Source organism: Macrotis lagotis, chromosome 4 (assembly GCF_037893015.1).
Source record: "Macrotis lagotis isolate mMagLag1 chromosome 4, bilby.v1.9.chrom.fasta, whole genome shotgun sequence".
NCBI lineage: Eukaryota > Metazoa > Chordata > Mammalia > Peramelemorphia > Peramelidae > Macrotis > Macrotis lagotis.
In genome coordinates, this window is record NC_133661.1 from 203,113,549 (window position 1) to 203,134,093 (window position 20,545).

The 20,545-nt window shown below is 38.6% G+C and overlaps 2 protein-coding genes across 8 annotated transcripts in view; one reads left to right on the forward strand and one right to left on the reverse strand.

Annotated features, from left to right (window-relative positions):
- Nucleotides 1-8,513, forward strand: part of CAPN3 (calpain 3) — a 72,613-nt gene extending 64,100 nt beyond the window's left edge. For 4 of the 6 annotated variants that reach the window (XM_074235180.1, XM_074235182.1, XM_074235183.1 and 1 more), the window contains 8 exons: nt 1,707-1,784; nt 5,121-5,178; nt 5,318-5,382; nt 5,883-5,951; nt 6,877-6,955; nt 7,112-7,228; nt 7,436-7,494; nt 7,887-8,513. In XM_074235180.1, coding sequence (XP_074091281.1) covers nt 1,707-1,784; nt 5,121-5,178; nt 5,318-5,382; nt 5,883-5,951; nt 6,877-6,955; nt 7,112-7,228; nt 7,436-7,494; nt 7,887-7,913 — 552 coding nt within the window. In that variant the 3' untranslated portion in view covers nt 7,914-8,513. Of the gene's footprint in view, nt 1-326; nt 426-1,706; nt 1,785-5,120; nt 5,179-5,317; nt 5,383-5,882; nt 5,952-6,876; nt 6,956-7,111; nt 7,229-7,435; nt 7,495-7,886 lie in introns of all 6 variants that reach the window. The other 2 variants (XM_074235179.1, XM_074235181.1) reach the window with 1 other exon arrangement.
- Nucleotides 8,514-9,676: 1,163 nt separating this feature from the next.
- Nucleotides 9,677-20,545, reverse strand: part of ZNF106 (zinc finger protein 106) — a 90,003-nt gene continuing 79,134 nt past the window's right edge. For both annotated transcript variants that reach the window (XM_074235174.1, XM_074235175.1), the window contains exons 16-22: nt 19,747-19,938; nt 19,227-19,289; nt 18,495-18,614; nt 17,221-17,292; nt 15,530-15,601; nt 14,309-14,455; nt 9,677-13,665 (exon numbers count right to left, since the gene is read on the reverse strand). In XM_074235174.1, the coding sequence (XP_074091275.1) occupies nt 13,609-13,665; nt 14,309-14,455; nt 15,530-15,601; nt 17,221-17,292; nt 18,495-18,614; nt 19,227-19,289; nt 19,747-19,938 (723 nt within the window). In that variant the 3' untranslated portion in view covers nt 9,677-13,608. The remainder of the gene's footprint in view (nt 13,666-14,308; nt 14,456-15,529; nt 15,602-17,220; nt 17,293-18,494; nt 18,615-19,226; nt 19,290-19,746; nt 19,939-20,545) is intronic.

Genomic DNA, 20,545 nt, shown 5'->3' on the forward strand with positions numbered 1-20,545 from the left:
GAAGAGTCCAGACCATTTAGTAAGGGTATGATAGTACATGTTTAACAACCAGCTCTCTCTCTCCCTCCCATCTCTGTAACTCTTGAACTGGGAGCTCACGGTCACATAGCTAGCCAGGTGCCAAGTGACTCCTGGTCTGTGCTATTCTGTTCTCTACTACCTTGCCTCTCTTTACCTCTTTATTGCACTTAATCTCTGCATCGCTGCTACCTAACAGGAGATGGCCTCTGTTTGGCTCTGGGAAGCTAAGGAATGAAGCCCCTTCTCAGTGTCTCTCCAAGTTTCTATTGCTTGCCACCTTTCCAACACTTTCCTTCCTTTTCTAGCCCATCATCTTCGTATCTGACAGAGCAAACAGCAATAAGGAATTGAGTGTGGACCATGAGGACAAAACAAGCTCTGATAAGCCAGAGAAACCAACTCAGGTTTCTGGAGCATGTGGAGGAATGGGGGGGGGGGGGTGGGGAAGAGCCTGTGGCAGCTGAAACATGAAATCTGGGTTTCAAGACTGGGAATTCTCATATATAACCAACCACTTTGTTTCGTAATATTGCTTTTTATTTTCTTCTCTCCGCCATCCCTTTTCCAAGTCATCAGGGGAATTGTTCTTGATAGAGGATGAAAGGTTGAGAAATTCCTGCTTTGGATCTAATAGGTTAGCTACCAGCACCAGGCCCCATCCAAGGGGCTTGGCATGCTTATTCATCAGTCAGACAACAGAGTAAGAAACTATGGATCTGAGGAAGAAAAAGAAACATAGTTTTGGGTATCATATCCTACCTTTTAGGATTAGGCTCTGAGATTCTAAAGAGAACCACAAAGAGTGGATACTGCAGGCTGTAGGGGGGTAAGGAGCTGAAGGAATGAGCCTCAGTGCTCTGTAATTTATCAGGGAAAGGAGGCATGGGAGGAGAGACCCTGAAGGAAATTATGGTTAGTTGCCCAGTGAATTTTATCCTAATAGAGTGAAGATTTACAGACTGAAAGAGGGAGATGGCTGAGAGTCGGGATGACCTTGTCTCCTTTGTTTCTAATGAAGATATGGGTCCTGGTATTGCCCAGAAGGTTCCTCTTTGCCCAGATAGGAGCCAAGTTGAAGCCTGATACAGGAAGTAAGGAAGACACCATTTCTGTACTTTTCTGTGGTCAAAAGGATCACAAGTGGACTTTGTTGGTAGAGCTGCCTTTATTCTATGGAAATGATAAATCATAGATTTAGAGTTGGAAGGGATCTCAAAGGTTAGCACTCTCATTAGTTAAGGAAATGGAGACCTAGAGAGATGAAGTTAATCACACAGTGTATGTCTGAGGCAGTATTTAAATTCAGGTCACTGACTGTGCCAGGAAAGATGGAAGAGAAAGGATTCTATATCTAGTTTATTTCTGAACAGATGGAAGTAGACCAGAAATTTTCTTGCTCCAGCTCTGATGAGAACAAAAAGAAAAAGGATGATTACGCAGTGAAACTGTTAAAAATCTCCTTGGGTCACCTAACAAAGAATATTTCTACCAAAGAGAGTGATTAGAAGGATAATAAGATATTATTGATGCTCAAGTTGGGAGCTAGAGCACCATGTTGAACTAACTCCTATCGCTCCTTAGGCCAGAGACTAAGGCCTTCCCTTACTTTCCCTTCAGGGGACCAGTGGGGATTAGTCCACCTTTCCCATCTCTGTTTGACCTCTTTGTTTGTGCCCCCCCTACAGCCAACCCCAGGTAATACTGACCAGGAGACTGAGGAGCAGGTGCAATTCAAGAACATTTTTCGACAGATTGCAGGTGATGTGAGTACCTTTCAAAGCAGCAACCCCTAAAGATTTTATACATGCTCACATTTCACTCCTCCTCCTCCCCCTCTCCTTCCCAGGGATCTGGATGAGTGGAGGCTTAACCAAGCCAAAAATGAGAAACTAAAAATATATGGGTTCTTATCTTCCTGACCAAACCATGAAGATGACTCCCTTTTTCTTCTCCTATCCTAATTAGGGAGAATTTTAATGGGAACTTTGTAATAGCTTTATAATCAGTCAAAAAACTCTCTAGCCTCAGGGGTGGCTAGGTGGCGTAGTGGATAAAGCAACAGCCTTGGAGTCAGGAGTACCTGGGTTCAAATCCGGTCTCAGACACTTAATAATTACCTAGCTTTGTGGCCTTGGGCAAGCCACTTAACCCCATTTGCCTTGCAAAAAAAAAAAAACTCTCTAGCCTCACAAAGAATCTCCCAACTTTTCCACCTTTCTCAATGTCATCAGGATGCTGATTTAAATGACATAATGACATGTCATCCTTGTAAAAGAAAAAACATACTTCCTATTAGTTTCAGAATATAAACATAAATATATACAAAATGTGGATACATATACATATACATTAAGTAACAATCTATGGATTAAGCTGACTACTGTATCAGACCCTTATGATCTCGGGGCTTCCATTTATTCAACTAATCAAATATTAAGTGCTTAGTAAAGGCCAGATACACTGAGAATTGAAGGACAAAAATTAAACAGTTCATGTCCTGAAGGAGCTTACATTCTATTGGGAGGGGGAAAACACACACACACACACACACACACACACACACACACACACACAAAGATATATAAAAAATAAATACCTGGTTATTTTTCTTACTAGATTAACACAGTGATTAGAGTACCAAGTCTGAAGTCAGAAAGATGCCTCTTCCTGAGTTCAATCTGCCTCAGACATTTACTAGTATGACCTTGGGCAAGTCAATCTTGTGTGCCTCAGTTTCCTCATCTGTCAAATGAGTTGAAGAAGGAAATGGCAAACCATTTCAGTATCTTTGCCAAGAAAACTCCAAAAGGGATCCTGAAGAGTTGGGTAGGACTGAAAAATGACTAACAATAAAATTTTTCTTAGCACTAGGCACTGGGAGGAACAAGAAAAACTTCAAGTCACTTGGGCAGAGTTCTGGGGGGAAACGGGATTCTGAGCTATAGAGATGAGGTCAAAGTAGATTCCCACCTCATGGGGGACCAGTAGGCACAATAGTACATAGACCGGAGATGGAGTGTTGTATGTACAAAATTAGCAAGGTTAAGTTTGACCACAGATTAAATGCAGGAAGGGGACCACTACAAATTTGTTACCTAATTCCAAACTAGGTCCTCACTACACTAAGACAATCCTTTCCCCCTCCAATTAATTCTCTATCTCACTCACTACAGGGACTGTTTCAGACTTTCTCTTCTTGAATCTCCCATGACATTCCTTCCTCCCACATTTCAGTTGAGGACTTTGTCATATACTTCACAAAAAAATAATTAAGGCCATTTACTGAAGTCTTTGCCCTTTCACCTCTCATGTCACTCTGACAGTTTCTTATACTATCTCTTTTGCCAAGCCAGCCCTTCTACATGTAACCATCCCTTCCAATCTTCTCTTGGAGATTGCCTCCACTATCACCCCCTACTCATTCTAATTATCACTCTCCCTAGATAATGCTTCCTTCCTAGTTGACTAAAAAATTGGCTGTCTCCATCTTTAAACACTTTTACATTCCTGCTAGCTATCTGTTATACAATACCTCTTTTCTCAAATAAATTCTTTTTTTTTAGGTTTTTTTTTTTGTTTTTTGTAAGGCAAACAGGGTTAAGTGGCTTGCCCAAGGTCACACAGCTAGGTAATTAAGTGTCTGAGACCGGATTTGAACCCAGGTACTCCTGACTCCAGGGCCGGTGCTTTATCCACCGTGCCACCTAGCCGCCCCCTAAATTCTTTTTAAAAATCAAGTATACTTGGTATCTCTACTTTCATTCTTCTACATTCTCTGCAGTCTGGCTTCCAACTTCCTCATTCAACTGAAACTACTCTCTCCAAAGAACTAATGTACTTTTCTCAATCCTCATCCTTGACCCTTCTGCTGCATTTAACACTTGGTGACTTCTAGATGCTCTTTTCCTCTCTGGGTCTGTGATGCTTTTGTGATGTTTTCCACTGATGCTCCTATGTGTCTGATCATGCCCTCCTGTGCCCTCTTTTCATTTCTTTTCCAATTCTCTCACTTGGTTATCTTATCAATTCCATTGATTTAATGTTCATCTTTATACAAATGTTTCCCAGATCTACAGAACCAACTTTAGTCTTCCGAGTTCTAGTTTTGTATCAACTATCCTGGACTTACAATATATGTCCCAGGAACATCTTAATCTCAACATGTCCAGAATAATAATCATTTCTTTTCCTCACAAATCTCTTTATCCCAATTTCTGTTAAGGGCGCCATCACCCTCTCATCATTCAGGTTCATAATTTTCATATCACCCTTTATTAGTCAATTATATACCAAATATTATTGTATCTTTATCTTATCTATAATATCCCTTGAATAACTCCTTCCCCTTCTGTCTACCCACACAGAAATATCACCTTGAGACAGGTCATCACTTCTCCCTTCAGTGATTTCATTAACTTACAGTCTCGCTGACTATATCTCCACTTTATCCTATCTATATATACATATATATATATATATATATATCTTTTTATCTCCACTATATCTTTTTATATCCCCATTTTAATCCATCTCCAAACAACTGCCAAGGTTTTGCTAAAGTATGGGTCTTACATTACCTCCAGTCAATAATCTCTAGTGACTTCCTACTATTTGCAAGATCAAATAAATTTCTGTTTAGTATTTAAAGCTTGTCACAACCTATACTCTTCCTACCTTTCCACTCTTCTTATATGTTACTAACCTCAATATCCCCTATATTTTTCATACACACCAAATTCCCTATTAGCTTGCAAATTTTTAGGACAGGAATTATCATTTTATCTTCCCTGTGCCCCTTAAATTAATAAATGTTAAATATGTTGTTAATGGTCAAATAAACTGCTCAGACACAAGGGAGGAAGAGACACTTCAGATTAGAGCATCCAATCTCAAAAAAGAATTGGGAGTGAAGGTCTGAGGGGACCCTTTCCTCTGATGTGTATTTGGACTTCATGATACCAGTCTTGGTCAAAAGTCTCTTTCTTCCTTCTGACTTCCAGGTTCTTTTTGGCAAAGTAGCCTGACAAGACACACTTGTACTTGTTTGATATTAGCTGGGCATCTCCTTGAGAACCCTCACTCTCTTCATTTCTCCTTAGGACATGGAAATTTGTGCTGATGAACTCAAGAATGTTCTCAATACAGTGGTGAACAAACGTGAGTGACTTGAATACCTTCACACAAAGCAAGGGAGCAACTCTGGTTGTTTAGAGCAACCAGTAGGTTAGAAGACAATGCTTTCTAGAAGAGAACTGAAGACCTCATCATCCTCATTTTTTTGTGGCCTCCTCCCCAGATAAAGACTTGAAGATAGAAGGATTCACCCTAGAGTCCTGTCGAAGTATGATCGCCCTGATGGATGTATCCTTTCATCTGTTTACCAACCCATTCTCTTTCTCCCCACCATGTGATCCCATGGACCCAGGGAGTGGGGATTGGAATTTGCTAAACAAGACTGGATCCAAATATATGCTCTTGTAAAGACCTAATATAGACCTTAGACAGTTTGGATTACTGAAGTTGTTAGTTATTGCAATAGTTATCCAAGGGGAGCTTCTGATTACTAAGTTACTAAAGCTGCCAAATTAAGTAAATAAGAATCATTTGAAGCTGCCTTTATCACAGGGTAGGTACCTACTACGATCATCCCACAGCTCCTGAAGCAGAGGTTTGCATGGATAGTCCTTGAAAAGTGGGGAGGACCAAAGAACAAAGGAAGATGATTGGCTCATTCTCCTTACAATAGAAAAGGTCATTGGAAGGGATGTTCTATGCAGAAATTTCCTATAGGTCTCCCTCCTTTCACTTCCCACCCTGATGGCTGGGAGATTTGGTCTATGATCCTGACTACTTTGCTCCAGACAGACGGTTCTGGCCGGCTGAACCTGCAGGAATTCCACCACCTCTGGAAGAAGATCAAGAGTTGGCAGGTGGGGAGGATAGAATGGTATGAGTAAGGTGGATAGCATGAGTTAAGTTGGCAGAAGGTAGAGTGTTGTGGAGTGGGATGGCAAGGGAGAGAATAGAACATTATCTAGTCATACTACTCTTGGTCACCTGCTTTTTCATCCCAGCAGGCTGAACTACACTATTTAACCTATGCCAAATACCTTTTCTTTACATTTGAACTTAAAATACCACACCTTGCAAAATGGTCAATAATCAGACAATTCCTTCTCCCCAGTTGGAAAATAACCTACAGAAATTATTTGACTTTTGACTGTATCTCCACTACTAAGTATACTGTCTAATACACAATAGCTCAATAAATGCTAGGGTTTGTTTTTTTCACTTAACAAAAATTCATTTTCACTCCTTTCTACTTCCTGCATCATTGGGAGGGGAGTTGGGGGAAAAAAATTCTAAACTCTGTAACAAATATGCAGGTAAGCAAATTTCTGTAATTGCCATGTCCAAAAAAAATGAACTCTTCAGTTCACCACCTCTGTTAGGTGATGGGGAGCATGTTCACAAATGCTCTGGAACCAAGCTTGGTCATAATAAATGCTTGTTAATTGAGCTAGGGTATTCAATAGTGTGACATATAAATATATATAAATAATATTAAAAGTTACCAAGCCTTTCCCTCACAACTTTGTAAATATTATCAATGTTTTTTTAGATTAAAAAATAGTTCAGGCTGACTTGTTTAAAGTTCCTGTTAATTATTAATGGCAAAACCAGAATGGGAACTGGAGTCTTTAATTCCAAGTCCAGGTCTTCTTCTATCACATTAGGTACATGAAAGCAGGGAAGGTCTTATCCTGTTTTCTATCTCCAAGTATAATATTCTGCACACTAGGTCCTTAATATCTATTTTTGAAATAATCCTGTTTTCAAATTTTCTACTAACAGAAAATTTTCAAACATTATGACACCGACCACTCTGGCACCATCAACAGCTATGAGATGAGAAATGCTGTGAATGATGCAGGTATCTGGTTTCAAAGTGGGTAGCCAAGGGTATGTGTGTGAATGGAGTAGGACTAAAGGTGGGCCATGTGAGTTGAACCTTTCTAAATGGAAGGAGGTAAAACAAGAAATGAAGGGAAGATGAACTTGACCTCCCCCTTCAACACTCTTTCCCTAGGCTTTCACCTGAACTGTCAGCTTTATGACATTATCACCATGCGCTATGCAGACAAACACATGAACATCAACTTTGACAGCTTCATCTGCTGCTTTGTACGGCTAGAGGGCATGTTCAGTAAGTAGGGAAGGAAGGGGCTGGCATTTCAGCTCATTTTAGAGGCTGAGCTGATTAAAAAAATGGCCTTTCTTCTTCAGTTACTTAGGGTAAGGGTGAGACTTATGAACAAGAAGATGGCCCCATTGCATTTCTCATCTGGGTAGAACTTCTCATAGCCAGGGCAAGAGGGATGGCCTAATCTCTCTCTGGTCTATTTTCTTGCAGGGGCTTTTCAAGCCTTTGACAAGGATGGAGACGGCATCATTAAACTCAATGTTCTAGAGGTAAAGATAAAGGAAGCACCCTAAGCTGTTGTAAGGTGCAGGTAGAAATCACAAGAGATTGGCTTAGCCTATATTGACTTCCAGTTACGTACAACCCATGGGTCTATGTAGAGAAAGGTGTCTTTAAAGGAAAAGTACTAATGGAGTTTTGTCTCCTGGTTGGAAGATAGGGGTGGGAAGTTTGAGGACAAAAGTTCACAGCTATCAGTTAGATGAACTCTGATGAAAGCGTTTGGGGTCTTGTACAGCCCTATATAGGAAGGAAAGATGTAGAATGCAACAGTAGGCCCTTATTTGCCTAGCCTAGTGGGTTGGGTTATTTTGGGAAGGGGATTGAGGCCTCATTTTTTTTTCCATTTTTCGCCTCACCTTTTTGTATTCTCCCTTTTCAGTGGCTGCAGCTTACTATGTACGCCTGAACCAAGCCTCCCTCACCTCAACTAAAATTGAACAGAATGAAATCATTCATATTGTCAACTGCAGCAGCTAAAGTCACTTCTAAGAAACAAGAAACATCTATAATATTCTTGAGATTCCTATGGTGGTTCTTTCCCCTGACCTTCTGCACTTCCCCAGCTAGACTCAGGATGTTCCAGTTTCATTATGCAACATACTGGTCCTTGGGTTATGTAGCCCATTAAACTGCTCCCCAACCTAACTTATCCTCTAGGATAAGGTGTAAGCAGAGATAGAACTTCTCTTCCCCCAAAAAGCAGTGATATTAACTCAAGAGTACTACAGTGAAACAAGTCTCTGCCAACTTCAGTTATAGTTTAGCCCTGGGGGGAAGATTTTAACTGTAAAGGATCAGTCCAGACACCTAAAAGGCACCTCATCCCAGAGCTAATACAAGGGTTTGAATCTCCAATCGTCTTTGGACTGTCCCCAAATCATAATTGACACAATTTATGCAAGGAAAACTATAACCAGTTAAAAACCAGACACGGTTGAGGAAGGTTAAGGAGACACTTCACATTAAAAAAAAAAAAAAAAAAAAAAAAAAAAAGACCTTCATTGTTCACATGCTAGTGGACATTAAGCACTGAATTTCTCCTGACTGCTTTCCTCTCTCCCAGCCCTTGTTCAGCCTTAAATTTTACTTCAGGATTTTTTTGTTCTGGATTTATAGAGAAAAGGGAGACCGGGGCAATTCCTTATTTGGGCTCTAACAGATGATTTAAGGCTTCCCAAATTAATAAAAGGTATGTGTCTGACTAGTGCTTGCTGTTTGACTCATTTGATATTCTCATGAAGGAAGAGACTAGAGTAAGATTTGAGTTGTTATAGCTACCCAATAACCAAAGCAAATCCAGGGTACAGAACTCCTTAGTCTCAGGACAGAAAACAGCTAAGGTCTAAGAAGATATTAATTTGGATAAAAATGTTTAAGAGACCAAATTTTAAATATCAATCCCTTTAGAAAAGTGACTATTTTAAAAGTCAAGATTTGTGGACAAGTTCCCAGGGATAGAAGTGTACATGAAAGAAACTAGTCGAAGCATCTGGACTATATACCAGGGGTAAAAAAATGCCAAGGGGGGGGGGTGCAACTTGATTCAAAAGCAACTAGAACACTCATTCAAAATGCACAGATTGTGTTAACGTCCCCATGTTTAAACTTGCATTGAGGCTGTGATTTTGTTGCCTTTGCCATTGTGATTTGCAAGTAGACAGAAACACTTGATTTGGGATTTTAACAGTGAAGTTAATGTATTCCAAGTCAGAATTCACTTGGGACTGAGAGTCAGTAATTCTGAACTTAAGTACTGACTCTTGATGCCAAATGAATTGATGTGATTTAAAACTCCCATCCAACTTTGCAGACTGCATATAGATGACTTGCATTCTCATATGTCCATCCTCTCTTCAAAGGGAGGAGGAGGACATCAAGAATGGTCATTACAGGAACTCAAGTAAACATTTTCACATAGCTGTCTAGAATAGGATGGGTTAACTTAAGGGGCAGTCTTTCTCAGAGATCTATAGGGGGAAACTGAATGATCATGTTAGGGATGCTGTAGATCAAACTTTATTTAAAATGAGGGTGGATTAAATGACTTGAGTCCCCTTCTGAAAGGACTGAACAATAACTAAGATTCCTTCTGATCCTGTGACACACTAAAAAAGTGGCATAGTTGGCTATAAACAAATAGTTGAGTGACAATTAAGTTGACAGAGTCAATTATTAAAAGTATTTAAGTTTTATTTTCCTCTCAATATTTGCTTTATTTTTTCCTTTACAAAGTTTCATGGCGTTCAGTTTTTACCAAAATGAAAGGGGGCCAAGATATATATTTGCTTAATGCTTCAGAATTGTCTCACCCATTTTCATTCTTCTAAATACATATCACTGGGTTAAAAACTGTTCTAAAACCAAGAACATGGAAGTAGTTCTGCTGTGCATACATAGCTAAGAAAAAAAAGTTTTTTCCCCAACATTATTTGGACTGTTTCCTAAGACAAGGTGTAATCTACAGGATGTCCCAAAAATCTTAGTGCAGTTCAAAGCCACAGCTAAGACACTGGGGACACCTAATACATCTCAGAAAGTTTTAAATATTTGATGATTAGATGAAAAATCATGTGATACAAAGACCTTATATATTGGAGAAGCTTGTAAAATCATTGTTCTGATTTTGATAAGGGATATCTTAAGACACATTTGAACATGAAACTCAGTCTAGACCCAATCACTACTCCAAGGATAACTTCTATTTACTATTTGCTAAACCAGAATCACTGGTCAGAAGGCAAGTTGGAGGTGGGAACCTCACCAAAGCCCACAAGGGCATCTGTACAAATAAATCCTCACTGTCCTAAACCTGTGGGACAGGAGGAGGAGGAAGCAAGTGAGGTAACTTGCTTCTCTTCAGACCCTGAGGAATAAAAGTGAGAGTAGAGGATGAATCAGTGGCACACATAAGACCATTATTTTTGCAGAGTCAGACACCTGTGAATGGTGCTTTCCTAAAAGCATTCTGGGGTGTTACACTACTATAGTTAAAAGTTAAACGTTGAGACACTTTAAGCAAAACTTTATGCAAGCCAAGAGTTTGCACTACCTGCTTCTGTCTCACTTGAAGATATGTCACCAGTCCGCCCCAGACTCTTGCTCATCAACAATTTCCTTCTCTGTATTGGCTACACTGTCTCCCTAAAGCAAAAACTGACTTCAAACCACATTTACATCCAGTTACTGAAGATGTTTATGGCAATACTGACAAAAAAAAAATCAATCATCAGGATAGCAATAATGCTCACAGCAAATTCTCCACACATAAGTTACAGGTCATCTCTAGCAACAGCCTCCAAAGTCTAAGGAGTAGATCAAAGCTGTCCCAGAATAATCTTTTTTTTTTTTTATGCAAAGGCAAGGATGTCCTATTAACCCTATTCAGGGTTCCATCTCACAGATCTAAGTAATATCCTGTGATTTGTTTAACTTAAGTGTGTTCCTTTGAACCTGTCTAAATCCTAGCCTACAACTGTAAGTGGGGTTCCAACAATACAAACATCATTTTAAAAAGCACATGTGCGTGCATACACACACACACACAACACAGCAGCTCCCTGGGTTCTAGTCTCCAAATTAGTCACAGTCAATTAAAAGTAACATCATAGAAATGGTTTCTATAAGGTAACTTCAATTTCTATTCTGGTCTTTTCTTCTAATTGTCCTATCACTGATTAGATTCTCCATACCATTGCCACCATACATAACACAATCTAGGTTCAATGTCTCTGTGAAGAACAAAGGCTAGGATCAGCTTTAATATTCTTGAAGATTAAAACATACAAAAGAGTCCTAAGGATCTACACGTGCCTCTGAAAACATTTTTTTTTTAAAAAGGCCATGTTTACTCCCTCAATTCCAAGCTAGAAATTACATTCCTAAGATTTTCATTTCTAAAAAGTCTATCATCTATTAGCTTGAGAATAGGCTCCCACATGTTCTTATAATAGAATTGTTTTCAGCATTCTTCTAAAGAAATCTAGAAGATATGAAAAACTGTCAAAGTTACAGAAACATACACAAACCCTAACACAGGAAGGCAAACAAACTGCATATCCTTCTTCACTTCAGCTACCTAATCTCAAGACTCAAATAACCTGTCAATATCCTCAGACTTTCTAAGAAACATCCCATATGTCACTTTCCTGTGGTATTTTGGGCTTTTAAAAGTAATTATTTCTAGGGCAGCTAAGTCTTGATCTTTCAGATTGTTCTATTAGATTATTTGAATTACCACATGGGCAAGTCTGGCACTGCTCTGGATTGTACCTTAGTTCTAAATGCTCAACCCACAGATGGCCTAAAGAGAGAGATCACCTAACCCTACCAGAGAAACCTGAATGAATTCCCCTGAGAGGTGCATTTCCATTATATCCACAGGCTGGTCAGAATTCTCTAGTCACAGCTCTCAACCTAAGGAAGCAGAGATGTGAAATGAGAAATATCTTTTTTTTTAAAATGCCACTCACAAGAAATAAGATACATGAACTTCACACAATAGAATCTTTTCTTCCTCCTGAATGTAAGACAACAATTCAGTTAATAAATGGATTTCTTATTTCTAGGGACAGAAAAGGAAAGAATTTGTAGAGCCATTTATGAGCCCCAAATGCTTAAAATAGATCTTAGAGCTGAAGGGAAGGTGAGTGAATAGGCATACTGAGAGTACTTGCATCTCTCAGACTCTTAATACATTCAAATCATGAAGCAATGCTATTATTTCTTTTCCTTCCTTTCTTTCAACCTCTATGCAACATTTCTGTGCTAAAAAAAAAAAAATCATTGAAACACCTTCAGATTTGACTTCTAAATGGCCTAGAATGAATGCATGTCCACTAAATCCCACTTTCATGAGTCTCACCTAAATACCTAACAAGATTTTTTTCTTATGGTTTGCTCTCAAAAGAATGAGAAGACTGCTCCCCTCCAAAAGGAGCCCAAGACAGTACTATTCCTCTCATTGTCTGATGGTATGGAAAGAAAAAGATACTAAATTCCAGAAATAAGAAAAAATTCACCTTGGTTTTCTTCAAGTAGGTTCAAATGTTCCACCCTAACTAGACATAATTTTCATAAATTGGCTCTGCAGCAGAGGAGAAGGGAGTAGGAGCATCATTTTAAGTCAGGTGAAAAGTTACCACGTTCAAAGTCAAATAAATCTAACCTGGTTTGAGGGGGTGGGGGAATGGAAGAAGGAAGTCAGTTTTAAATCATCTTTAAGGTTTTAGACCTCAAAAGCTTAAGAATCAGAAGCCAGAAAACAAAATGAAGGCTTCAATTCTATCATGTTTCTGTCACTACATTAGATTTGAATTACATGCTGTAGTTCAATAGTAAAGATCAGCGTTAATTCATAGAAGCAGAGTCATACCAAGAAGTGTCTGAGTATAAATCAGTCAATATGTTTCTGCTTGAATAAACAAGCTTTAGCTGTTATTCTCCAGGTCACCTGTACCATCATTTGAAGAACAGCCATTTCACCTCTTAAAAAGTACTGTGTCCTTTACCACTTATCACAAACTTCATCCAATTTCAAAGGAATAAATAGCATATACGATAAAGCAAATGATTTACTTCCAATTTAACATGAAAATACCTGGCAGTAACTTGCAGAAAGGAAATTAAAACTCAATCCCGGAAATGCAGAATCTGACTGCATACAACAATTAGATATCTTGGTTGGTATTTAAACCACCTCAATAACTTAAAAAAAATTATCTGCCAAGAGTGTGACTGATAAAGATTTTGCATCTATTAAAACACCTGGAGCATATTAATGTACATAGATCACCTAGCCCTTACATAAGGGCATTGTGAATCTGCACTGCACCATCCCCAGGGGCATGTTCTTAATATGTGTAACAATTCATTAAATAACAAGTCTCCAGCTTGACCTCAAACGTTTAACCCATATTTCCACAGAGTTCTATAAGCTCATGGCATCTATAGCCTGGCAGAATAATTATTTTACCCTTCCTGCCTTTGTTTTAAAGAAGGGGGGGGAAGGGAAAGGAAAAGAGAAGGCTGGAAGGAGTGGTACATATAGAGGGTTGATATGAGCAATAGGTCTAAACAACTTCCCAACATGGGAGGCAAAAACTTCACGAATCAATTTTGCTGTCATCTTCAGCATGTCGTTCAATATGTCCTGCTGCATCCTGAAAAGAACAGAGGAACCTATCAGTTGAGAGTTAATAGAAGAAATGATATCAATCTAAAAACTACAGAGAGAGAATCACCATTCACACGCTCACCAATACCCAGGTACCAGCAGAAAAGATAATCATGGGGCAGTTAGGTGGTGTAATGGATAGAGTAGCAACCCTGGAGTCAGGAGGACCTGAGTTCAAGTCCGGCCTCAGACACTTAATAATTACCTAGCTGTGTGACTTTGGGCAAGTCACTTAAACTCACTGCCTTGCAAACCCACCTCCCCCCAAAAAAAGAAAGAAAAGATAGTCATGGATTTCTGCAATTATTCACTTTATAATAGTAATAACAGTTGAGGCATTACTAAGAATAAAGGCATTCCTAAACTAAGAGGACACAGTAACTGAGACTCTATAAAAAATCAGAACACACTTTTAGTCTCATGTATCTGTTTCCTCTAGGGATTCTCAGGTTGACCAGGAGTTACTGATTTTCATTGGATCTCATATCTGAAAGTTGGAAAGGACCTCAAAGATTGATTGATCACCTTGTACCCTTCCCCAACAGGAAACAAGCAAGTCTACACAGTTAGCTAGCAACAGCATAAGTGAGATAAGAAGCCTGGTCCCCTAACTTCCAGGTCATACATACCTGCTTGGATCCTTTCCTAGCAGTAAAGAACGCATCACAATTCTTCCAACGACATTTCAAAGTCTGAAAGTTTGGGTTGGTGTGGTCAGTTAGCAAGTGTTGTTTGAGGTGATCCACAACCCCAAATATCAATGAGCAACCATGCCACTAATGGCAAAAGAAAAGAGGAGAGAAATAAAAAGTTAAGAAAACACAAGGGAGAAAAAATACAGAGAACTTCCTAACTTAGATCCTATGTATACCTAAAACGAGTAATTGTCCCATCTCTCTCTCTCTCTCTCTCTCTCTCTCTCTCTCTCTCTCTCTTATCTCATTAATTCCTAGGAGACTTGGGAACTCTGAAACCTACTAAACTATGTTTTACGTGCCTCTGCAGAGTTACACTAAGTCATAAATATAAGTTGCACAGGAAGGTCTAGTTGTATATTAGCAGGCCATACTTGGGTTAAGACTTAGGAGAATCACAATTATACCAGCAGCAAAATCCTGAAGGTTCAAATTTTGGTTATCTACTTAGTTGCTGCTGGACAAGAAGGTCAGAGATTCAGAATAGGAAATATTTCAGAATCACAAATTATTCTTTTTAAGCAAATGAGAGGAATCTCAAAGGTTACAGAAAAAAGTGACAAATGAGATAGCACAAATGGGACACTACAACTTAGTCAGCTGGAGCAGATAAGTTTCATTCTAAAATTCTGTAGGCTGTTCTTATCTGCAGAGCAAGAGTCTGGCTCTGTCTCTGATTCTACAAGACAGTAAACCATAAACATCCTCTTCTACAAAGGCCAGATCTTAAAGGAGATGTCTTTGAGCACTTTGTATACTTCTAACTTTTCACTCCAGCATGTTTAACATTTAGAATAAAATATAAATGCAAATAAAAGCTTTCTGAACATGAATAGCTATTTTACCATGTTTGCCACTCCTATAACATTATAAGCACTCAGAACAAGATATCTAACATGTTAATATCCCTATATTTAGTAGGTATTTAAATAATTATCATGATCATGAAGATTTATAAAATTAAGTTGAGAACAAGCAGCATGAACCACAAAGATGCTAGAAGCAAAAAAAAAAAAAAAAAAAAAAAGGGTCTGCTGAGAGAATTCCAGAATCTCCTGAGTTGGCCAAGACTTCAGGAGTCATCCAGTCCAACCTACACATATGTAAGAAGCCTGACTGCTTCTACAAAGCCTCTAGTTAGAAGGTGCCCCTTACCCAACAGCGAAAATTCTGCATCAGATTGAGCTTTACAGCCTGGATGCTACCATCATAACAGCCAGTATAAATCTGGAAAAGAACATATTAAGTCCACCTAAAAAAATCCATCAAAGATAGATTCAGAAATTAAGAGTGGTGACTACATTTGTGGGTACACACATATTCAGATCACAGATACACAGCAATAACTAGAAAAAGCAAAACAACTACAAGATCAAACTGCTAACAGTAAGGTAGCAAGTACTTTTTTAAGCTTTTACTATATGCACCTGGAGATTCACAGAAAGACAAAATTTGTCCCTGTTCTTAAGGAGCTAAAGGGGGGAAAAACATGTTGATGAGGGAAAGAACATCAAATTAACTATATAGAAATAAGATACATCAAAAAACAAAGTGAATAGACTCGCAGGAGGAAAGCACCAAAAAACATTACAGATCTAGCTCACTGGCTTCCTTGTACAAATGAAAACTAAACTCAGTGAGGTTCTATATGACTTGTTCAAGATTACACAGATTATATGTTATGATAAAAGAACTGATTTTCTTGGGAAACTGAAGCTCAGACTTTTTGAGTTGATAGAAAGTGGGGGGGGGGGAGTGAGAATACACTATAACACCTCTTTGGCAGCAATACAGGTTTCCCCATTAATCTTATGACTTATTCTACCAACCTAGTGATGCATAAGGAAGTTGAATTAACTGAAATTTGCTAAAGGAAATTCCTGGTAAAGTCTTAATTAAACATTTGCTTTATAATCCCTGTCTGTGTTTCTCTCCCAGATTACTGGCAAATACTTTGTAATTAATCAAATTGTCTAAGCACTTGGAAGACTGGTCATGTTGGTAAATATTACAATGGAAATCTGATCCTTTTAGCTTTTAAATTGATGCTAGGGTTGCCTAAGTAAGTTACCATATCATCTGCGAAAAGTGATAATTCTGTTTCTTCTTAAGACTACACTTATTCCCTCAACTTCATTTTCTTGCCTGCATTTCTTGCACCATATCAAATTGTGTTGTTGCTTTACCCCCATTCCTTCAAGGTTGTTTCCATTACATATACTCCTAGCACAGCTTAACTATGTTATAGATTTTTTAATGTTTTTTTTCAGCATAGCAAGTTGGTTTTTCTCCATTATTATTCATTGAGAAAAGATACATTTATTCCTATATTTTCTACAATTTATTGGTGGTTTTTTTAAAAAGGAATAGTTATTATATCTTTACAAAAAGTTTTTTCAGCAGCTATTACATAATCCTCTTATTCTGATGATTTTTGTAATTAACATGGTCTATTATATTGGTAGTTTTCCTAATAACTGCATTTTCCAGTATAAATTCAATCTGGTCAAGAATGGTATAAATCTTTGTGATATGTTGACATTATTTTTCTAAAATTTATTCTTTTTTGACTTTCCTTGGTTTAGGTACCCACTATCAAGGAGGTTGAGGTCATCAGCAACTCAGAGTCTCAGAGAGTTGCCTGGAAAACTGATAGGTGAAGTGGCCTTACCAGGACCACAAAGCTAGTATGCGTCAGAAGCCTCAGATGTGAACCCAGGTCTTCTTAACTCAGAGGCTAGTTCCCTATCTCCCTCTATATGTTGAAGATATCAAAGGTATCTGAGGTATATACATGAGTGAGCTATCACTAAGAAAAGTTAACATGTGATAGTAGTAGCACTTACCATACTCTTATGAATAGTCATACACATTATCATATCCTTGTGTCCTCCATAAACTTGCAAACGGTCATGAGACTTGGGTAGAAAAAAAAAGAAAAAAGGTTATTCATATGTTCACTGAACAAATATAGTACAAAACCAAAAATGAATCAGAGGAACAAGGAAACTTACAGCTGAAATGAACTTGGACAATCATCAAGTTCCCTTTCACTTTAGAGAAAACTTAGGTCCACGTGGCTAAGTGACTTGACTAAGGTCCCATAGCGAATTAGTAACAAAAGAATAGAACCTCACTCCTCACAACTCCAAAGATACTTCTCTTTCCCTCTTTCCATAACATTAAAAAGTCTTTTTTTTTTTTGCAAGGCAAATGGGGTTAAGTGGCTTGCCCAAGGCCACACAGCTAGGTAATTATTAAGTGTCTAAGACTAGATTTGTACCCAGGTACTCCTGACTCCAGGGCCGGTGCTTTATCCACTGTGCCACCTAACCGCCCCCAAATTAAATTTTTTTTTTTTTGCAAGGCAAATTGGATTAAGTGACTTGTCAAGGTCACATAGAGAGGTAATTATTAAGCGTCTGAGGCTGAATTTGAACTCATGTCCTCCTGACTCCTGGGCCAGTGCTCTAACCACCGTGCCACCTAGCTGCCCAGTCCTAAACTTCTGTGAAAAATCTCTTGTTATATGACTCTAGGGACTCGTGATAAAGCATACTATGCAGAGATGAACTAACAAGCATAAGGAGACATATTGTTGGCAAGACCATGGCAAGCTTTTTTGTTTAACTGGTATGCTTTGCTGTTACACAATTGTTCTTATTTTTGCTTCCCCAATGTGGGGGGGGGGGGGGGGGGGGGGGGAGGAAGAATCCATGAGGTATACCCTCCTCAAATAACCAGAAGGAAAAGTTTGGTCACTATCCTTTTGAAAGTTCAAAATTTGAGAACATGTCAATGTCACTTGCTTTCTAACAAATAATTTAGTTCTGTCACAAAATAATTTTGAACTTTTCCCCCTAACACTGTGAGAACTGAACTACTCTAGGGTATCATTTAGTCACTGAGTCTCTCCCACCCCCAATAATATTTGCTGACCCTGCGAGTCTTCTTTCAGTTATTTTCTTGAATCATTTATTGTAAATTTCCCATTTGATCCCTAATCTCCAGCCTTATTTCTTTCTGCCTCCTGTTCCACCCCACAACTGGAAAAAAGTCAAACCTAGATGACCATGGTAGGCCATATTACCAGACTGGGATCATGTGGTCTCCACAGTACCTGTAATTCATAGACACGAACAAACTTATCCAGGCAGGCAGTCACCATGACTTTCCCCAGAATGTTTACCACAGTCACTGCGTGGTTATGACCTTTATAGATTCGTACCAGTTCACCAGTCTATATCAGAAGGAATGAAAATTAATGAAAAATCATTAAAACTCTAAGTTTTTCTTGAAACACTCACCATTTAAAATATAAACTGTTGTTCACTACTTGGCACTCATAATGTGAACAAGTGAAGGTATAAAGAACACTGCTGAATCTGAAGTCAAGAACTTAAACATAATGAAGGGCCCATGAGGGGGCTTCCCCTTTAACCATTGGAGGTAAACTACTCCAGTGACCTGGGAATAGTCGTGTTATTCCATATACCAGAAAGTCTGAGCTGAAAAGGACATTAGAGATAATCAAAGAATTAAGAAATGAGGAACCATTCTAACTGTTCTGATCTCAGCTACACACTGGAGGCACATATCGACCTACCAAACCCCACTATTATCTGGAACTTAAATGTTAGGAATTCACAGTAAACCTTATAAAACTCAAATTACACTTGATGTCTTGAGCATATCAAAGCCTTTGGGCATTGCTTCAAAGGAGCTCAATGTGGTCCATCCAAGCAACTTACTGTATATAGGTGTAATCCTAATAACCTTTATAATGGAGGAAAGTTGTATATTCTGAGGAACTTCCTATACTGAAATCACTGCCAGAATCAATGTGACTTACATGAATATTGTGGGCATGGACAGACTGATCACTGGAGCCACTGAACACAAGGTCATTCACCACCTTAAACAAACAAAAAAAATTTAATAAGCCAAAATAGGCAAAATTCTGCAATTGTCATATTCCCATGATGTCCATAAAATTATCATTTGATGAATTTGATATTCCAGACTGGTTTGACATAACCATAATATAAATACAGACGAAAAGGATTATTTTTCAGATCAAATATATCTGCAATGACAGGCCCATCTCCATCATCACCAAGGGTTCTGAATGAAACTACCTCAAGCTAACTACCATTGTACCAGAGTATCAATACTCTGGGTGGGCTATCACTTTGTAAAGGTTATTACCAATATGAATATATCTTAAAATAAGGCATGCAAACAAAATTTTTAATTATCATTTTCAGAAAAGCTGTATTTTATTCAATAAAGGCTCTAAGTATTGGAAATTTCATCTGATACCACACCTTTTCTAACACATGCTATACCAACTCCTGGCAGCCAATACATACCTTCATGCAGAGAATGGTTTTGCTATGGCCCTCGAGTGTTCGAAGGAGCAGTCCATTTCGAGCATCTCGAACGCTGATGGTGCAGTCATAGGATCCCACCACCAACAGTCTTCGTGCACCTTCCTGAGCTGTAGCCAAGCAGCTAACAGCTCGAGGACCATGGCACTCAAAGATATCAAGCTGCTTGTTGGTCTAGAAAATAAACCATGGATCTATGAAATAGTAGGTCCCCTGCTGAACAAAGTCCTCAGAAAAATTTCTGTTAGTAATGTGCAGAGAGTCATTGTCCTAGAGTAAAAACTTATACTGTCTTGTCAGATTCATGCCAATACTCAATCTGCCCTAATAAATTCCTTTTTAAAAACACTTTTCTGGATACATTTCCTTTTATCACTATTCCCCATTCTCACTTCACTTAATCTTCTCCCTTTTAACAAAGCAAAATAAGTACAACCAAACAATACAGGGACTTAGTCTGACATCTCCAGGGAAATTTTGTATTCATGTCATTACACTTATACAGTCAGGCTGCTTTTCCAACTGTGGTTTCAATGTTCATTACAATGCAGTAGTTGTCATTGTTCCCAGTCCTACTTCCTTCATTCAGCATTAGTTCATTTGTTCCCGAGTTCTTCATATTGTTTCTTATGCACATTTGCACTAACAAGCTGCTTAGTCATTCCCTCAAGTGATATTCATTTTGTATCTCAGTTTCTGTTACTGAAGTATTCATATGCAGTTTCTCAGAAACTCAAGGGTGAGGGGCAGCTAGGTGGCACAGTGGACAGAACACCAGTAC